This window comes from Taudactylus pleione, unplaced genomic scaffold (genome assembly GCF_031769625.1).
Source record: "Taudactylus pleione unplaced genomic scaffold, aTauple2 ptg000154l, whole genome shotgun sequence".
NCBI classification, from domain to species: domain Eukaryota; kingdom Metazoa; phylum Chordata; class Amphibia; order Anura; family Myobatrachidae; genus Taudactylus; species Taudactylus pleione.
In genome coordinates, this window is record NW_028284556.1 from 16,379,486 (window position 1) to 16,398,968 (window position 19,483).

The window sequence follows — 19,483 nt, forward strand, 5'->3', positions numbered from 1 at the left end:
TCGGCGCCGAAATCCCGACACCAGTCAGAATTCCGGCGCTGCCATCCCGACGGTAAGTAGTGGGGTTAGGGGGAGGATTAGGCTCTAGGGGGAGGGATAAGGTTAGGCACTTAGGGAGAGGGTTAAGACTAGGCACTAGGAGGGAGCATAAGGTTTAGGCACTAGGGGCAGTGTCGGAATCCCAAATAGGCAGAGTAGGAACCGGCCTATGGGGGCGCACCTTTTAGGGGCCCCGCAACAACGGATCAAAATAATATTGATTTGATCTTGAAAGAAAATTACAATTAAGCTTTCTTAAATTGTTTCCAAAAGTATTAAAGACTCTATAGCGAAAATACTGTATTGATGTAATGTACACATTAACAACTTAAACTGTAGACATCTCTAAAAAACTCAACTTCTGTCAGCTTGTAAAATATTTTGGTGCAACCTTCGTACGTGTAATATACAGTAGTGATGGTCATCTCCATCTAGCGTCCGACTCAATGTTATCCTACTTGAACGCGCGCATGAGAAACCTCAGGAAATTATGCTTTCTGTCAGTTTGTGTGTCGCGAGTTCCTGACGACTCTATATTGTATTAGAATATTCTCGAGTAGAAGCTTTGAGAACACTGATGAGTATATAATTTGCTAGGGGGGCCCCGAGATTTCAACTGCCTAGGGGCCTCCACAGTGTTTAATCCAGCACTGCTAGGGGGGAGGTTAGGTTTAGAGTGCAGGGAGGGAGGGGTGGGTTTAGAATATTTACTTACAGGTGTCGGTATCTTAACCCTGTCGGGATACTGGTGTTGGAATTCTGACTGCCGGGATCCCGATCGCCCCGGCATCTCGTACCCATACCATTCAAACAAGGGGTTAATAAAAGAATAGTGTTAGTATGAGAACTTTGAGTTCAGCTTAACTTTCTTTATTTCATGTTGTTCTTGTCACCCATAAGACCATGTATCTTTCCTTTCCTAGTATCCTACCTGCTATATGGGATGAGTTTCCCTGGTGTTTGCAGCTTTCTTGACTCTTTGGACCTAGACTGAAACATTTTATGTACTGTCCATGTTTACCATAGCACTGCCCACCTTATACTACTTACAGTAAAATAAGTACACATTAATTTGTGGAAGTGTAAGAGAGTAATATTGCTGAAGCATAAAGGACATTTTTATGTTCTATTTAATACATTGAAAGCTATGGAAATACTTTGTGTGAATGAATATACTTTGTTAAACCTTATTGCAATTGTGTTACTTTTGATTTAAAACATTAATTTTATATTATGTTACAGTATATTAGAGTTACTTCTTAGCACCATTCAGAAATGTATACAAGGACATACAGTACAATTCCCTACAAACATCTATATCAACTCTACCCATGACAGTGTTCCATGAAAATGTTCTATTCCTGTGTTTTCATGTTTTGCAGTATGCTCGAGAAGATGAATATGAAAGAGCAAAGAAGGAATATGCAGATGGATTGATAGCACTAGCAGCATTTGCAGAAGGAGGCAATGAAAGAATTTCCATGCCGTTTGAAGTGTCCTTCCTAAATGTCAAGATGTTTGTGCAAGATTTAGAGGCATGTCTTATTACATTTCTATAGACATTTTTTAGTAGTCCGTGTATAATAGTCATACTTCACTGTCATCTTAGCAGTATGCTTGTATCATCTAAGGGTATATGTCCCAGATCCCAATTCCTGTCTGATCTGACAGTTGTAAGGAGCTTCATTTTTCCAGTTCGATAATGACATCATACATGCTCCCATGTATGTCATTCATTTTTTTAAATGCCTGATTAACTAATTTTGATTGGTTAGGACGTTGCTGTATTGGTAGATTTGTCCTAAGTCTTTCTATTTGAATGATTTGATCTGTGCATGTTTGTTCACCTTTAGACTCATTCATAAGCTTTTCCATAACAGAAAACTCAGATACCCTTCATGCACATGACCTCACTACCAAATATGACTTAGCTGAACTATATATTCCTTCAGTTTATACTCTGTAGCTTCTGAGTCATATTGAATAAATGTTATTGTGGCCAGGCTGCGGAGGCCTTGCGAAATGCGAAATGCCATACAGTATTTTTGTTATAATCACTTCATTGGTAGTGTTTCACATAAATATAGAAAATATCTAATTGATATCAACTGTATGGATAGCAATTGTGTAATTATTTATAAAGGTAATGTCTTTTCCAGGATATCAAACAGAAAATGCCAATTATAGAAGCTCAGTATAAGTCAATTACGAGGATGGCGCAGCTTCTCACAAAGGATTCTCCTCCATCAGAAGCCAACGAGATGTTAGCAGCTGTGTCAAGAATCAAAGACCAACTAAATAAAGTAAGAAGTGTTACAATGTTGCATTTATACACACACCTACTATTTATTGTACTATTAGTCTTGTATTCAAGGGAGTGTAAGTCAGTATTGTGTCCACATTCTTCTATTGATTTTCACAGTACTAAGCACAGCGGCATTTATACAAAGCACAGGTGCAGTGTTGCTATTGTAGGATTACCCATTTCATAAATATTTACACATGCTGTATAAATCAAAATCGAGTGACCCCTTTATTAGGTACACCTGATTGTTAATGCAAACTACTAATCAGCCAATCATGTGGCAGCAGTGGCATCACTAGGGAAGTGCGGAGGGTGTGGGCTGCACCAGGTGACACCATCCGAGGGATGACACCACAATAACAGAACAAGTCTGCTGTATTGGTGTCACCCTACAGCAGCAGTGATGGATGACACCCCCCTGTGTCCAGAGAGGCTGGGGGCTGCCTAGCAGCTCCCAGAGAGCTAAGAAAGCCCACAGCTTGATGGAAATGAGGGGGTGACACACAGTGAGCCCCCCAAAACAGCGCACATTTTGGTGTGTTGCCTCACGGGCATGAGGCCATGCCCCCTTTCGGTCATGAAGATTAACTGAGTGGAACACCAGGTGACTCCACCTGTAGTGAGCAACTCATTATATAAAAGCATGCAGATATGGACAATAGGTTCATTTGTTGTTCAGACCAAACATTAGAATGGGTAAGAAATGTGATCTAAGTAGCTTAATTGTTGGTGCCAGACATGGTGGTTTGAATATTTCAGAAACTGCTGATGTCTTGGGACTTTCATGCACAACAGTCTGTAGAGTTTGCAGAGAATGGTGCACAAAACAAACATTAGCTTTGTGTGACAATAACTTTGATAAAGAGATAAATCGGAGGAGAATGGGCAAACTGGTCCAAGCTGACAGGGTGTTTATTGTAATTCAAATAAATATGCATTACAACAGTAGTATACAGAAGATCATCTCTGAACACACAGCATGTTGAAGCTTGAATTAGATGGGCTAGAGCAACAGAAGACCACATCAGGAGGTATAGTTACTAAAGTTCAGGTTTATAGAAGTGGAGATGTTGTCCATAGCAACCAATCAGATTCTACTTATTATTTATCTAGCTCCCTATAGAAGATAATAGCTAGAATTTGATTGGTTGCAGTGAGCAACAACTCCACTTCTATAAACCCACACTTTAGTCAATATGCCCACAGGTTCCAGTCCTGTCAGCTTACATCTGGAAACTGAGACTTCAGTGGGCACAAGTTCACCAAATCTGCGCATAATGAAGACTGAAAAAAACATCACCTGGTCTGTCGGATCTCAATTTCTGATGTGGCATGCAGAAATTGGCATAGACAATATGACCCCATGGATCCATCCTGCCAATAGATGAGTCTGCTAGTGGTGTAATAGTGTGAAGAATGTTTCTTGACATACATTAGGCCCTTAATAGCAATTGAGCATTTTTTAAATGCCACAGCCTACCTTAGTATTGTTGCTGTCCATGTATATATCTTTGTGACTACAGTGTACCCATTTTCTAATGGCTACCTCCAGCAGGATAACGCACCATATCATAAAACATACGCCATCTCATGTTGGGTTCATGAACATGACAATGTGTTCAGCGTACTCCAATGGCCTCCACAGTCATCATATCTCAGTCCAATACAGCACCTATGTCATATGGTGGAATGGAGTATTTGAAGCACGAATGGAATATTTGAAGCACGAATGTGCAGCTGACAAATCTACAGCAACTAAAGTCCTACTCAATAATAGAAAGATGTCCCTAGTAAAATGGCCACTGAGTGTATGTTCACATTGACAATCAAATCAACTACACTTTTCATCTCTAATTTCTGCAGATTTTTTGTCCATTTATTTGTGGCATGGCCAGTGGTACTAATAAGCCATTATATGAATCTGACCTGAAAGCAACATCTTTTTAAACAAAAAAAAAATGGTCTTAACACTTATTCTTTTTTTGATACACTATTGTATTTACACATTTATGTAATAGCTTTTAGCACCATTACTATCAGAATACAAAAGGCTGACCTTAAAAAAATAGGTGGTTAAAGTCAATGAAAAATGTTGGTAAATAAATGAATGGACCATAGATTATTTTTTCATATTTCATATTTTTCATATGTACTGACTACCTATAAAAACCTGTGCTGGTGTGTCAGTCATCAATCCTGAATGACACAACCCACTTTTAAATTAACCCTGAGTTTATGATGTACAATGTTTCATATATAACATTAATATTTATTGCACAATTTTGAAATTTCACATTCTTATGTGTTTTTTTGCTGTTGGTGACACTAGATTTTTGAATGCACCAGTAAATTCATGCAATGTGTAGGATTTGACTCGTTTGTGAATTGATTCATTCTGAATGGAGAGGAATTGTGTGCCAACTGAGCTAGAAGCCTGTTCATATAAAGACAATGATGTTGTACTTCTAATACTTTACTCTGATATTTTATTAGGTATTAACATTTCTGTCATCATTTCATTAGATCCGAGAGCGATATCCTCCTCTTCTTTATGAGTCACAGCAACTTCTCAGTCCGCTTGGAGAATTTGAGAACCATTTGACCATATTTTATGAGTCTCTTGAGAAACTGAGCGAAGTTTTCTCAGTGTCAAACATGGATTTACAGTCCACTTCTGTTTTTAAACAAAAGCATCGGGTATGTATAATACAGCTCAGACACAAGGAATGTAATAATATACAGTAAATTATAAAAACTAGAAAGGGTTTCGATTTATATTTTTGCTATATTGTGTTTAGCATCCATTATTCATAAATGCATTTTTAGTTAATAGCAATTAAGCTCAACATACTGTATCCATTAGCCTTCCAAAATGTATTCAATAAGCAGGCATCTCCCAATAGTACATGGTGGGCTGCATAATAAATTGTATAGACATGAAATATACAACAATAACCGCAGCTGATACTGCAAAAGGGAGAAAAAGGCTACTGTATACAATAATATATATAAAGCTCGGGTAAACAAATTACCTGAAAAGCTTAGGATAAAATGGCACAAACTTGAATATACTTACTACAGCTTATAGTTATTAAAGTTTAGATTTTTAAGTCTTGAAAGGAATAATTCAGCCACCACGTGATCAACCTGATTATATTATAATTGTATACATATGTTGTTTGTTTTTTCATATTGTAGGATCTATTATTGTACCAAGAGAACTGTAAAAAGGCATTGATCACCATTGAGAAGAATGGCCAAGCTATCCACAAAGCATTGACATTAAGTAAATCGTTGCACCATTTTGACCAGTCTGGTCTCCAGAAGAAAATAGCAGATGCACAGTCTGCATTCCAGGTGATTTGCAGCGCATGGCTACATTTCTGACTTTCTCACCTGTCAATTTTCAGCTTTATATTTCTTTGGTTGTCCATGTTCTGGGTTTTTTCTACCCTGTACACATTTCCCATCTTTCAGTCTCCACGTACTACATCGGTAATCATGAATATCTGTGAGACACAGTGCAGAACACAGAGCAATAAGAGAACGCGCATAACACACGTGTGGGCGTCTGCCTAGAAAATGAGCTGTTCTTCCTATTAAAGAATTGTTTTTACAAAAGTTGTGTGCCTCCGGTCAATTGTCTTAATATTTTTACAGGTTTTTGAAACTAGTGTGTGGAACATAAAGCCATAATTTCCATGTTTTATGCCATGATAACTTCAAACTACTTTTTTTTAATCGCGATTTATTTTATCTATCTTTAAACATTTAGATATTTAATTTACTGCTGGTGGATGTGCTGAATTTCTATTATATTTAATAATCTTAGTAGGCCGGTATCCTATTAGCAGCATAAATTTTTCTTGCAAAAAAAAAAACAGGCTTTTAACACGATTTTTGCCTGATGGTCGTTATCGGGCTATCTATTAGAGCCCGTTTTTTCGTGGGAAAAATTACCTGTTTTTGCCTAAAAACACACAGGGTCCATGAAATATGTATGTTTTAATGATGCTGATTTCGAGGATTTTGTTTTGCTTGCTTGAGGCAGGTGAAACAAAATCCCTGATGAGTGCCAGCTTTCAGGACTAATTGAATAGCATCTGGCTGGATCAATTATCTGCCACAAATTACCGCTGCTAATAGCATATTGGATTTAGGGGACTGTATCAAGCTGTTTTTTACATATAATTATGCAGAAACTGCAGTTCCTGCATAATTTTATGTGCTATAGTTATGTAATAAAAGCACAATGCAGGAGATTTCACAGAAATCTCTGGCAAAGTGCTAATTAGTGCTGCAGATTGCAGTCCCCATTATTATCAATGAGGACTACGATCTGACCCCTATGTACTAAACTCCAAAAAGCAAAGCTTCAGATTGTATAAGCCTATGGAGACTCAAGGAGCAGGAGAGAGATCTGTTGATCTCTCTCTTGCAGCCCCTGGACAGCTCCGGAAGCTGACACTGTGCGCATTTGCAGTGACAGCTTCTACAGGCAGTCTTTCACTTCTATTAAAGACTTCTACAATTTGCCAGTGATATAACTAACAAGGGCAGTGATTACCGCGTCCGTTGTTCCTTCGAGTTCCCCTATGTACATAGCGGGGATATTTTCATTAAAAATTAAATTATCCCCAGCAATATGGATAGATAATAATCTTGACAGTACCATGATCATTCGAACATAGACCCCCTTAGTATTGCACCATTTTAGCAAATTGAGTTAGGTCCACTAGCGGCAAGAGAGATCTGAAGTGCATATGTAGACCAAATGAGGATGGGAAATTTAATGAGAATTATTTTTTTTTGGAAAGAAGCCCCCTTCCCCGCCTTTTTTTTTTTGTTCCAGATTTGCATTTAATAAAATATTGTACTTTTTGTATTGATGAGTAAATATTGTACTTTTTGTACTGATGAGCAAATATTGTACTTTTTGTATTGATGAGCAAATATACTGATTCATGTGGTCACTGTTTCAATACATATGTATTATAAATCCGTCTAATCAGTTATAGAAATTTGCTGACCTCTACTTGCTTTTTGCTAGTGGTGACATAGCAGATACGTCTGAATGTGGACATGCTTCCTCTGTATTGTTCTCGTACTAAGCTGGAGGCAATAAACATTGACTACAAACACTTGTTGTCCTAGTCCTAATACGCTTCTCCTATATTCAAATGGCTTCCATCCATGACCAGCCTAGATGGCAGTGTTAATATTAACCATTTTCTTCATTTGCCAATGCCATAATACAATAATGGAGTCCTATGACACATTCTAGGTTATTTCAACATGTACACTTAATTTTGCACTGAAATGTTGATCTACCTACACTCTGCTATCATTAAATGAATGATTTAGTTGGAGTTCAGATCAATATGTTCCATGCTGTCAAATTTTGCACAACACCGATTAGCAGAGTATTAGAGGCAGATATAATGTTGGTGAGTAAGGTCCTTTCATAGATCCAGTATCTTCACACAAAGGAAATATTTTTGAAGGTAGTTAGAATACATGAAGATAACATGTTTATGTTGTTACTAAATGCAGTTATTTTTATATTGAAAACAGTTCTGTAATTTTAATTAACATTTTTAATTTCACATTTTGTGAGCCATGGCTTAATAGAACACTGTTAAAATGAAATGAAGAGGTAACAAATTGAAGTGAGGGAAGTAGAATACCTGTTATTCTCTGAGTTGTTTATATTTAGCGGTGGAGTTAAGAACTTATGTGGCCCATCCCAATATATAGTTTACCTTATGAAATAATAATCTGATAGTTAAATTTTTCAAGCTGTTGAACCACAATGAATACAAACCCAGAACAGATAAATAGTCCATGAATAATACCTCTTACACATCTGGTACAAATCTAGTTACTTTTCCTCTTCTGTATCCTCTACAACTTTGACTTTCAACTTTTTGAAAGCAAACTAAGGGCCTGATTCAGACCCACTCGCGAGCGGCTGTCCGCTCGCAAGTGGGTCGATGTTCTGGACTGAGCATGCGCACGATGGAGAGAGCTCCGTCGTGCGCATGCGCCAGACGCGACGAGCGAAGGAAAGTCCTTCGCTTGTTGTGTCTGATCAAAGGGGGCGTGCTGTCGATGTTGATTGACAGCACGCCCCCTTTGGTAGGCGTGCCGGGGGCGTGCCTCCCTGACGGGGGCGTTCCCACGGGAACGCCTCCCGTCAGAAGCCGGCCCACTGACATCACTAGTGATGTCAGTGGGAGTGATTTTGGCTCTGATAGAGCCAAAATCACTCCGGAGCTTGCGGTTGAAAACCTCAACCGCAGGCTCCGGCTCGCAGTTTCGATGGTCGCGATGGTCACGACCATCGCGGCCATCAAAATGCACGCTCGTATAGCCTGTGGGTGGTGACCCACAGCTATACGAGCGTCCAGGAGGACGCTCCATTTTCATGGAGGCCGGCCCTCATTCAGAGCGTGCGCTCTGCTCAGAGCGTACGGCTCTGAATGAGGGCCTAAATACTTAACACTACTGTACGTTAGATTGGGTGATAAAAAAACAAAAACTAATGTGGCTAACAAAAGTTAGTGTTTTCTAAGAACATTCAATAAATTCTGTTCCATAATTTCCAATGGAGTTATCAATAAAAAAAAATAATTAAAGAAACATTGGAGATAAATATAACAAAAACAATATAAACTATACAGTATTTGATTTATTTACAGTACTAGAAAATGTCACACTGTTTCCATATGGCTTATTATTTCTTCCTTATGCCAAAAAGCCTGTGGTAGCAAAGATTTGGCATTGTGCACAAAACTGTCTCTCTGTTACAATAATATTACCTACAGTAGATGAAGTGACATTCTGTGTAGGTAATTTATTATCTAGTGCTATTTTAATATTTTAGAAATGTTATTGAATATAAACTGCACCAGTCACAAAAACAGTGTCTGACTGCTACTGACTAAAGTTTTCTCACCCTTTCACCTGTTAAATGATAGGTTATGGTTCCAAAACAGGGCACTTGCAGGGGTGCCTTGTGTTATTGGTCCAGTACTAAAATTATTTTTAGTCAGTATGTTAGGCAAAACCAGTGCTAATGGCTGCCAGTCAAAAATATGTGGACAAAAAGAAGCGCAGCCCTGTCGACCACCACATAACTGAACGTATAAGCACACTTTACTTCATTTCAATTTTGCCAAATTTCTCAATAAAAAACTTTTGGCCCAGTGGTGCCTTGGAAAAAATGCTGATACTCTAGGGCGCCGTGATTCGTAAAGTTTGGGAACCACTGGGTTATGATATTGTTCCATTTAGCAACTTGACAATACATAAAGACATTATGGAACATATAGTAAGCTGCAAAGCTTCAGAAGAATCTTCATCGGCTGTACAAGGTTCTCATATCCAGGCTGCGGTATTACTACTTGTGTGTATTTAATCATATTGTATGTTCTGTTAAAAAAAAATAGATTTCTATTGAACTGTTTATGTTTTTAGTTGAAAACGTTCTACTGTCAACTTAATCCTTATGCCTTGTTCTGCACTGTGTATCATGTGTTCATACTTTTTGTTGTATTTTTCATCCTAAGCATTTTTTTTACATGTTTATTAGACTGTAAGATTTTTTTTTCTCTGTGTCTTGCACCATCATATAAGTGTTATATATCAACATTTGCATATACCCAGGAAAAATCTGTATGTTCTTGTTTGTGTCTTGTCAACTTTGTCACTTCATGTGTCACCTTCAGATATGTTATTTAATCAATTATGAATCAGCTGCAGTTTGCATCAGAGAATAGAACTACTTATTCAAACTGTGCCCAATTTAGCTCATTCGGAAATAAAAATACTATCAAATTGGTGTTTTGAGAAATTCAGATAAGTATTCTGTTCTCCAGATTTTAAAGAGTTGCATAAATGTTGAAAAATAATTTACTTGTCTAAAAAAAAATGATCTTCTGAATATCAATTACACAAACCTACATAAAGGTTTAAAGAGCTTCTCACAATGGAATATTTTTGCAATGCGATATGTATCAATAATTAGAAATTGATAACAGAGAGCAATAGTTTGTGCTCATTTGCACAGCAAATGTAAATAGAATGTCTATGAAGGCATAGTAACATTATCATTTTAGTCAGTTTTACATGCCACAGCCTAACATATACGAATAGGGTACATTTACAGTATTCCCATGACCCTAGGTTTAGGGAATCCTTAAAAAAGTCCATATATATTTGCATGTGTGCATTGCAAATAAAATAATCCATACATTTAGGGGGAAATGTTTGCTGCCTAGTAGTTTCTCTGCCAAATTTAAGATATTGCAGAGATTGGCAACATTTTTGCCAAAAAATAATACAAAAACAGTATAGTATTTCAGGTTAAATTCTAAATTATATTGTAATAAAATACCAGATTACTATTATAATAAGATACCAAATTACTATTGTAATTAGAGACCAAATTACTATTGTATTAAAACCCCAGATTACTATTGTAATAAGAGACCAGATTACTATTGTAATAATTACTATTGTAACAAGAGACCAAATTACTATTGTAATAAGAGACCAAATTACTATTGTAATAAGAGACCAGATTACTATTGTAATAATTACTATTGTAATAAGAGACCAGAATACTATTGTAATAAGAGACCAGAATACTATTGTAATAAGAGACCAAATTGCTATTGTAATAAGAGACCAAATTACTTTTGTAATAAGAGACCAGATTACTATTGTAATAATTACTATTGTAATAAGAGACCGGATTATTATTGTAATAATTACTATTGTAATTAGAGACCAGATTACTATTGTTATAATTACTATTGTAATAAGAGACCAGATTACTATTGTTATAATTACTATTGTAATAAGAGACCGGATAACTATTGTAATAACTACTATTGTAATAAGAGACCGGATTACTATTGTAATAATTACTATTGTAATAAGAGACCAGATCACTATTGTTATAATTACTATTGTAATAAGAGACCAGATTACTATTGTTATAATTACTATTGTAATAAGAGACCAGATTACTATTGTAATAATTACTATTGTAATTAGAGACCAGATTACTATTGTTATAATTACTATTGTAATAAGAGACCAGATTACTATTGTTATAATTACTATTGTAATAAGAGACCAGATTACTATTGTAATAATTACTATTGTAATAAGAGACCAGATCACTATTGTTATAATTACTATTGTAATAAGAGAGCAGATTACTATTGTTATAATTACTATTGTAATAAGAGACCAGATTACTATTGTAATAATTACTATTGTAATTAGAGACCAGATTACTATTGTTATAATTACTATTGTAATTAGAGACCAATTTATTATTTATATTATTACTATTGTAGTTAGAGACCAGATTACTATTGAAATTAGAGACCAGATTACTATTGTAATAATTACTATTGTAATAAGAGACCAGATCACTATTGTTATAATTACTATTGTAATAAGAGACCAGATTACTATTGTTATTATTACTATTGTAATAAGAGACCAGATTACTATTGTAATAATTACTATTGTAATTAGAGACCAGATTACTATTGTTATAATTACTATTGTAATAAGAGACCAGATTACTATTGTTATAATTACTATTGTAATTAGAGACCAGATTACTATTGTTATAATTACTATTGTAATAAGAGACCAGATTACTATTGATATAATTACTATTGTAATTAGAGACCAGATTACTATTGATATAATTACTATTGTAATTAGAGACCAGATTACTATTGAAATTAGAGACCAGATTACTATTGTTATAATTACTATTGTAATTAGAGACCAGATTACTATTGATATAATTACTATTGTAATTAGAGACCAGATTACTATTGTTATAATTACTATTGTAATAAGAGACCAGATTACTATTGTTATAATTACTATTGTAATAAGAGACCAGATTACTATTGTTAGAATTACTATTGTAATAAGAGACCAGATTACTATTGTAATAATTACTATTATTATAAGAGACCAGATTACTATTGTAATAATTACTATTGTAATTAGAGACCAGATTACTATTGTTATAATTACTATTGTAATTAGAGACCAGATTACTATTGATATAATTACTATTGTAATTAGAGACCAGATTACTATTGAAATTAGAGACTAGATTACTATTGTAATAATTACTATTGTAATTAGAGTCCAGATGACTATTTTTTTCAAACTCCACTTGGTACAGGTTTTCTGACGTTTCCACCTGACAACTATAGTATATGTTTATTCTTCCTAAACATAGAGGGGCTGATTCAGATTTGAGCTCAGGTTAGTTTTGCGGACAGCTCTTGGCAGTTGTTCCCACTGCACATGCTCTGTAGTCGATCATACACAACTTTGAGCAACTATGGGTGACTGAGAGTATTTACGCATTTCCACTTGCAGATTAGTTTGTGTTACAGGGCAGCAACTTTGCATTTGCGTGTAAGCCAAGTGTTCTGAAGCTTTGTCATAGGCATGCAGGCAGAATTTAGATGAGCCTACGCAGAGATCTATCAAATTTTAGATGGATCTCCTGTACCATGGGTAGGGCTGGTGCAAATGTGCGCTGATAGTGATGGCAGCTACTCTCACAAGCAGATGGTGGGGCCCCATAGGTACAGCAAACCCTGAATACAGGCCACAATTTGGATTTAATCCCAAGCAAGTAATGCAGCTGAATTTGAGGGCCTACTTGTGTGTAACTTGTGTGTGAGAATTGTCAATAACAATAATTTGCCAGCCACCTTATCATGAAAATATACAAACAAATGTACAGAGATCAATTTTAACATATATGAAATTGTTGAAAGGTCTGACCTATACTTTGTTCCAACATGACTGCAATAAGGATATTTCTTCAACAAGTGAAAACACTACTGTGGCCCATATATCTAGCCTGTATCGGGAGAATTCCCTATTCTGACACGAAAATCTCGGTTCCTCCAATTCCAAAAATGGTCAGAATTGGCGAGTCGGGATATTTAACATGTTGAATTTCCCTGACTGATCATCGATGACCGGCGTTTTGATCACCAATCTGTGGATAAGAGTCGACAGAATGGGGAATCAGGCTGTTGATGTATGGCCCGCATTACTTAGAGTTAGGAACAAATATACCTAGAATGTGCAATTGTGCACCTTGATAAAACATTGTTCTCCTGTAAATTTGAGTACAAATTAAGAGTTGTGATGGGTGTTTTCTAATTTGACTCTAAAGCACAGTGTACAATAAAGTTGCCCTATAGTTATGTGGAATAGAAGTGTTGTTGTTATGAATGTTCAGTGTGAAATGTAACTTAATTATAAAATATGTACATACTATTTTTTTTTATCAAGACTATGGCAAAGAAAATCTCAGAATGGAAGAAAAATGTAGAGTCAAATAGTAGCATGATGAAGAATTTTGAAGAGTCCAGAGTAGAACTTGAGAAAGTTCTACGAACATCAGAAGCGTACTTTAAAGAGAAAGGAAACCCTGAAGAATTGCTGAAGAAGCACACTGTAAGTATCCAGACGCATAATATCGCCATAGCTCACTGGGCCAAAACGTTTGCCTTTCCATAATTAATATTAATAGTCATTTTTAATTACATTTTGCGAACATTATTTTTTAATATGCAGCTAGATTGAGTCTCCCATATCCAAATATTCCGAAATACAGAATATTTTTAGCATGACTGAGACGGTGAAACCTTTCTTTTTGATGGTTTAATGTACACAAACTTTGTTTAAGGCACAAAATTATAAAAAAATATTGTATAAAATAACCTTCAGGCTCTGTGTATAAGGTGTATGTGAAACATAAATACATTTCATGTATGTACACAAACTTTGTTTGAGCCACAAAATTATTGAAAATATTGTATGAAATTAACTGCAGGTTGTGTGTATAAGGTGTATATAAAACATAAATGCATTCTGTGTTTAGATTTCTGTCTCATTCCCAAGATATTTCATTATAGTATGCAAATATTGCAAATTACGGAATGTTCCGATATCCAAAATACCCCTGGTCCCATGCAGTTTGGATATGGGATACTCAACCTGTATTGCATAAAGCTCAGATAATTATCATTTTGTGCACTGAAGATGTTTATGCCAAATATCAAGGCATACAAATCTACATAATTATGAGACTTGAGCTGAAGTTGTTAAGCAGACTTTAAAATTTTGCAAACTTCCTATCTCCGAAAGTTATAGTTTAGAAAAATACCTGCACAGTTATATATTTGTATTTGTGTGTGTTATTGTTGTTAATTGTTTGGGTTAGTGTCAAATTAAATGAACGTATGCCATTTTTTTTAAAAACCTGTTACATGTTTTGATGGTCTTGTTTTGTCAGTATATTGTGTCTTTCATTGCACTATTACCTTTTGTATAGCTGTTGGTATTATTACAGTCTATGAAAGGATGAACTTTTATTTACAACACTGTCACTTTTATTATTGCTCACAGGATTTTTTTGGACAATTAGATCAGAAAGTTCTTAACACTTTCTTGAAAGCTTGTGATGAACTGACAGATATCCTCCCTGAAAAAGACCAGCAGTCGCTCCAGGAAACTGTCCGGAAATTACATAAACAATGGAAGGTTTGTAGTTTAGTTTCCTTTGTAGATTGTAGCTTATCACATTAACAATAATGCTAGGTTTCTAAGTGGAAAGTAGGAATCTAAATGTAAATGTTATGTTTTACTTTATGTTGATGTTTTAGCTTAGTGATAGGGTTGGGTATGGGTTCCCGGCAGTCGGGATGCCGCCCGTCAGAATACCGACAGTGGCATCCCGACAGTCAGAATCCTGTCACCCATAGGTAAGTATTCTACCACTAATCCTCACCCCTACCCTAACCTTCCCTCCCCGGTGCCTAAACCTAACCTCCCCCTAGTGCCTAAACCTAACCTTCCCTTCCCCACACCCTAAACCTAACACTCCCCCCCCCTTAGTGCCTAACCCTAAACCTAACACTACCCTAACCCCTGCTACTTACCTTAGGGATGTCAGTGGTCGGGATACTGGAGTCTGGATTCCGGCGCCAGTATTTAGACCGTCTGCATACCACTCGCCAGGATGCTGACTGCTTCCTGTATGATATCCTAACTTGCTAGGCATTGTTGAAAAGTGGTCATAGAATTTTTCTTTGCCTTTATTACTCTAATATTTTTGGTAGACTGGGTCTCCATTGTGAGAATGCATTGTGGAGGAAACCTAGATTTTCTCTGCAGTCCAATTGTTGGGTGGGGTATGGGATGCCGACGGTCAGGATGCCTCTCCCTAGTGCGTAACCCTTCCCCTGACACTAAGTCTCCCCCTGACCTCCGCAATCTGTTGGGATTCCGACACATTCCCAAGATCGCTAATTGGATACGTGCAGGATATCACATGTTCATTAACCGCTACCTATGTTTAATTTAATATGTTTCTTACTTTATGTTGTACTGATGGAAACAAGCTGTCCATAATGTCCTGCCAGTTGGCAATTGTGCATATACGTCAACAAGGGAAATGCTTTTGGGTTATATGAGTTGCAACTCTAAAATTTTTTAATACATTCCCGCTTTACATTTCACTTGTAGTACATGTTAAGATTTACAGTACATTAATGTAAGGGGGCCTGATTCAGAGTTGTACGCTATTCCGGCAGTCACGCAGTTGAGCGATTATCGGTAGTCTGCACATGTGTTACAGTCGCAATGTGCACTCGCGCCGATTGGATTGCAATTCTGGTTGCAGTGAGGATTCAATCACAAGTGATTGACAGCAAGCGAATATTTTGTGGGAGGTAACGGGGAGTGACGACTAAAATGAAGGTGTGTTGTGGCCATTTTCGGGGAGCGTTTCCGTGAGTGTCTGCAATCCTGTACGCAGAGAACATGGCTTCAGCATCTCGGGTACGGCATCAATGCTGCATGACTAAGACTGTTTTGCTGGCCCGTGTCTAATGCTGCGTATGTCCAATCAGTTGCAGACATCTGTGAAGGCCGGTGGGCGGCTGTTGCATTAGCATATTTTCCCTACTCCACAGCTGTAAAAATTGCAGCTGCGGCACCATTAGTATATAACTCTGAATCTGGCCCAAGAAATGGAATAAATGGTTTGAAATGAGCAATGTTATAATGCATTTACATTCCCGTGTTAACTTCAAAGGATTTTCAGAGTGAAGCTCCCTACCATCTACTGCACCTTAAAATTCATCTGGAGAAGAACAGGATTCTAGGCACGGTTGAAGAGTGCAGAGCGGAATTGGCTAGAGAGAACAAAATGTTGCCCATAGATGGTAGTGAGAAGATAACCAAAGAGCATAGGGTACGTGTACCTTACAGGTTACTGATGCTGGGTACATACCTAGCAGATATATCTGTAGATGATGGTCGTTCATACACACATTGAACGGCCATCATCTTTCAGGCAACCGCGGACCCCGCTGGCCGTGGAGGGGGTCAGGGGCGCCCCCTCCCCACGGCTTCTACTGCATGTGTATGGGCGGTCGGCAGATCACCCGTACACACTATCCGATGGACAGATATATCTATAGATATATCTGCCATCGGCTGTACAGCGCAGCCAATGCGATATTTCTGTGAACGACGTCATTCACAGACATATCGCTGGTACACACTGGCCGACGGGCACAGGATATATTGGCCAATAAATTGATCGCCCACTATATCGGCTAGTGTGTACCCAGCTTGACTCTCACACATAAGAGACGCATGCAATATCAGTAAAATAGTACTTACTCAAAATGCTTGGGGTAATTATTGTAAACTCAATTATATTATGTCTTAAAGGTTGCTGTAATCCTTTTTATCTAAACCTCCATACATTATAACAGCATTTCATGTAGTCTTGCTACTGTATGTTTATATCGCCATGTAGTGACAAAATACAATGATTAGAGAATCGTCTTTTCTACTTCAGGGTCCATAGGGTATCCACAGGATACCTTGGGGTATAGGTGTGACGTCAGTCGCTGGGCACCATAGAGTTAAGCTTTTCAGCCTCCCAGGATGCACTAGGGTCCCCCTCCTATACCCCGCCCCCGAGCCAAGGCACCTCAGTTTAGTTTGGTGCCCGGCCGGCGTCGGGTGCACCTGTCGGAGTGGGGGCTAGAAGAGCCCCTGAAGCTTTCTTCAGTGCAGCTGTGGCTGCACATCTGGATGTACAGCATGGACAGTCAGTCCTGACGTCCATGCTGTCTTCCCTACACCCCCGTCGGTACCAGAACGCCGGTACCGATCCGGGGATGCTGGTGAGCATCTGGGGTCACAGCTAGCGGTGACCCCAGATGTTCCGGACCATGGCCGGATCCAAGGGGGGCAAAGGTAAGCAGCGGGGTCCCGCGGTGGGTCCCCGCTGGTCACATGGTTCTAAGTCCCCAGGCAGGGGGCTCCCTGGGGTCTGGCTGCAGCGTGGAGCCAGGCGACCAACCTGCGCTTTCCACAACCCCCTGGGACAGCGGACCGCAGCAGAGCGGTAGCGCTGCGGCGTCCCAGGGGTTAAATGTATGCCAGGGGAGCGCGCCTTCCCTGTCTCACAGCCGGCGCCTCCCCCGCTGCACACAGCCCTCTCTGCATGCTGCCGACTGGTCCTGTGGCAGCGCTCCTCCCCCAGGCCAGCCTCCTCTCTGCTCCTCGGCGGCCATCTTCTCCAGAACGCATGGTGAACGCTGCTGGAAGCGCTGGACGGAAGCATCGTGGTCTGGGTCCCCCCGCATACCTCTCCTCCGCTGTGGCTCAGGTCTGTGTATGCAGCGCTGTGTCCTACCAGGCCCTGTGTCTGTGTAGTTGAGTGATCAGCGCTGTTAGTGCAGGAATTGTTATTTCTCTGCATTGTATGTGACTGTGCTAGCTCTGCCTGTAACTTTTCTTCTCTAAACTGTCAGCTTTATTACTGTCCCTGTTCTTTCTGCTAAAGCCCTTGCGGTGCGGTGCTGCAGGGTGGTCTCTCGCCTATTTAATACTTAATTGGTGAGAGAGGTCACATACGTGGTGCCATCATGTCTGAAAGTGATTTTCCCCTCCGGCTACAGTGTACCACGTGCAAAGTACCGTTAGCGGAGGGGGAGGGTAGCGCGGAGGGCCTTTGCCGGCAGTGTTTGTCCATGGCGCGGCCTATTACGGTTACAGCACCGGTACAGGAGCCGCCCTGGTCTTGTTTCGCTCAGGCGTTAACAGCTTTAGTGGGCCAGTTAGCTCCGCAGCCCGCGTTTACTCCGATGGGTTTGTCCCAGCAGTCTGTGGTGTCGTCACCCATGCAGGGGTTCCCACGACAATTGGTGGTACCCCACAGTCTCCCTATTTCCCCGCTCCCGGGTTCTCAGGAGCCAGCGTGGGTTAACTCCCTGACGAGTTCTGTACAGCACTTGTCGGATGTGTTGCAAGGGGAGTCTGTGATGCGGCCTCATAAAAGGCCGGTGGCGTCTCTGTCCGCTCCTTATGAGGATGACGAAGGGACGTCTGATGATGGGGAGATTCTGGATCCTTACGATCAGGAACCTCTCCACAGTAAGGACGCTGATGCAAAGTCCAAGGTATATATTCCTGGACTTAATCGGGCGGTCCTCACAGCCTTGGTGATTGAGGACGAAGTTCCCCCAGCGGCTAAATCTAAGTATGCCTTTTTCAAAGATGTGAAGGGCGATGCCACAGTCTTTCCTCTTTCGGGTCAGTTGGTGGACCATTTAGAGGAGGCGTGGAAACAACCTGGCAAAAGATACCAGCCGCAGAGATGCCTGGCGGTGGCTTATCCGTTCGCGGATAATTATTTTGCTAAGTGGGAATCCCCCCCACAGGTGGATTCTCACGTGACCCGTCTTGTCCGTAGTGCCACATTGCCGATGCCATCCATGTCCTCCCTTAAGGATGCTACGGACCGCAAGGTAGAAATCTGCCTGAAGTCCGCTTATTCCCTTGCAGGGGGGGCAGCACGGCCGGCTATGGCCATTTGCTGGGTTGCCAGAGCGATGGAGCGCTGGGCGGATTCATTAGAGGCTTCTTTTGAATCCGACTGTCCGGCCGAACAGGTGGAGTTGATTGGCAATCTCCGTGATTCGGCCACCTACATCAACGAGGCGGCTCTAGACATTAGTACTCTGGTGTCTAGAATTTCTTCAG

General features: G+C 39.2%; 1 protein-coding gene across 1 annotated transcript in view; it reads left to right on the forward strand.

Moving 5' to 3' along the window:
• Positions 1 to 19,483, forward strand: part of SYNE1 (spectrin repeat containing nuclear envelope protein 1) — a 546,802-nt gene that overhangs the window by 174,372 nt on the left and 352,947 nt on the right. Inside the window, exons 18-24 of the mRNA XM_088474380.1 lie at positions 1,422 to 1,574; positions 2,199 to 2,342; positions 4,868 to 5,041; positions 5,543 to 5,701; positions 13,706 to 13,870; positions 14,825 to 14,959; positions 16,515 to 16,673. Coding sequence (XP_088330506.1) covers positions 1,422 to 1,574; positions 2,199 to 2,342; positions 4,868 to 5,041; positions 5,543 to 5,701; positions 13,706 to 13,870; positions 14,825 to 14,959; positions 16,515 to 16,673 — 1,089 coding nt within the window. The remainder of the gene's footprint in view (positions 1 to 1,421; positions 1,575 to 2,198; positions 2,343 to 4,867; positions 5,042 to 5,542; positions 5,702 to 13,705; positions 13,871 to 14,824; positions 14,960 to 16,514; positions 16,674 to 19,483) is intronic.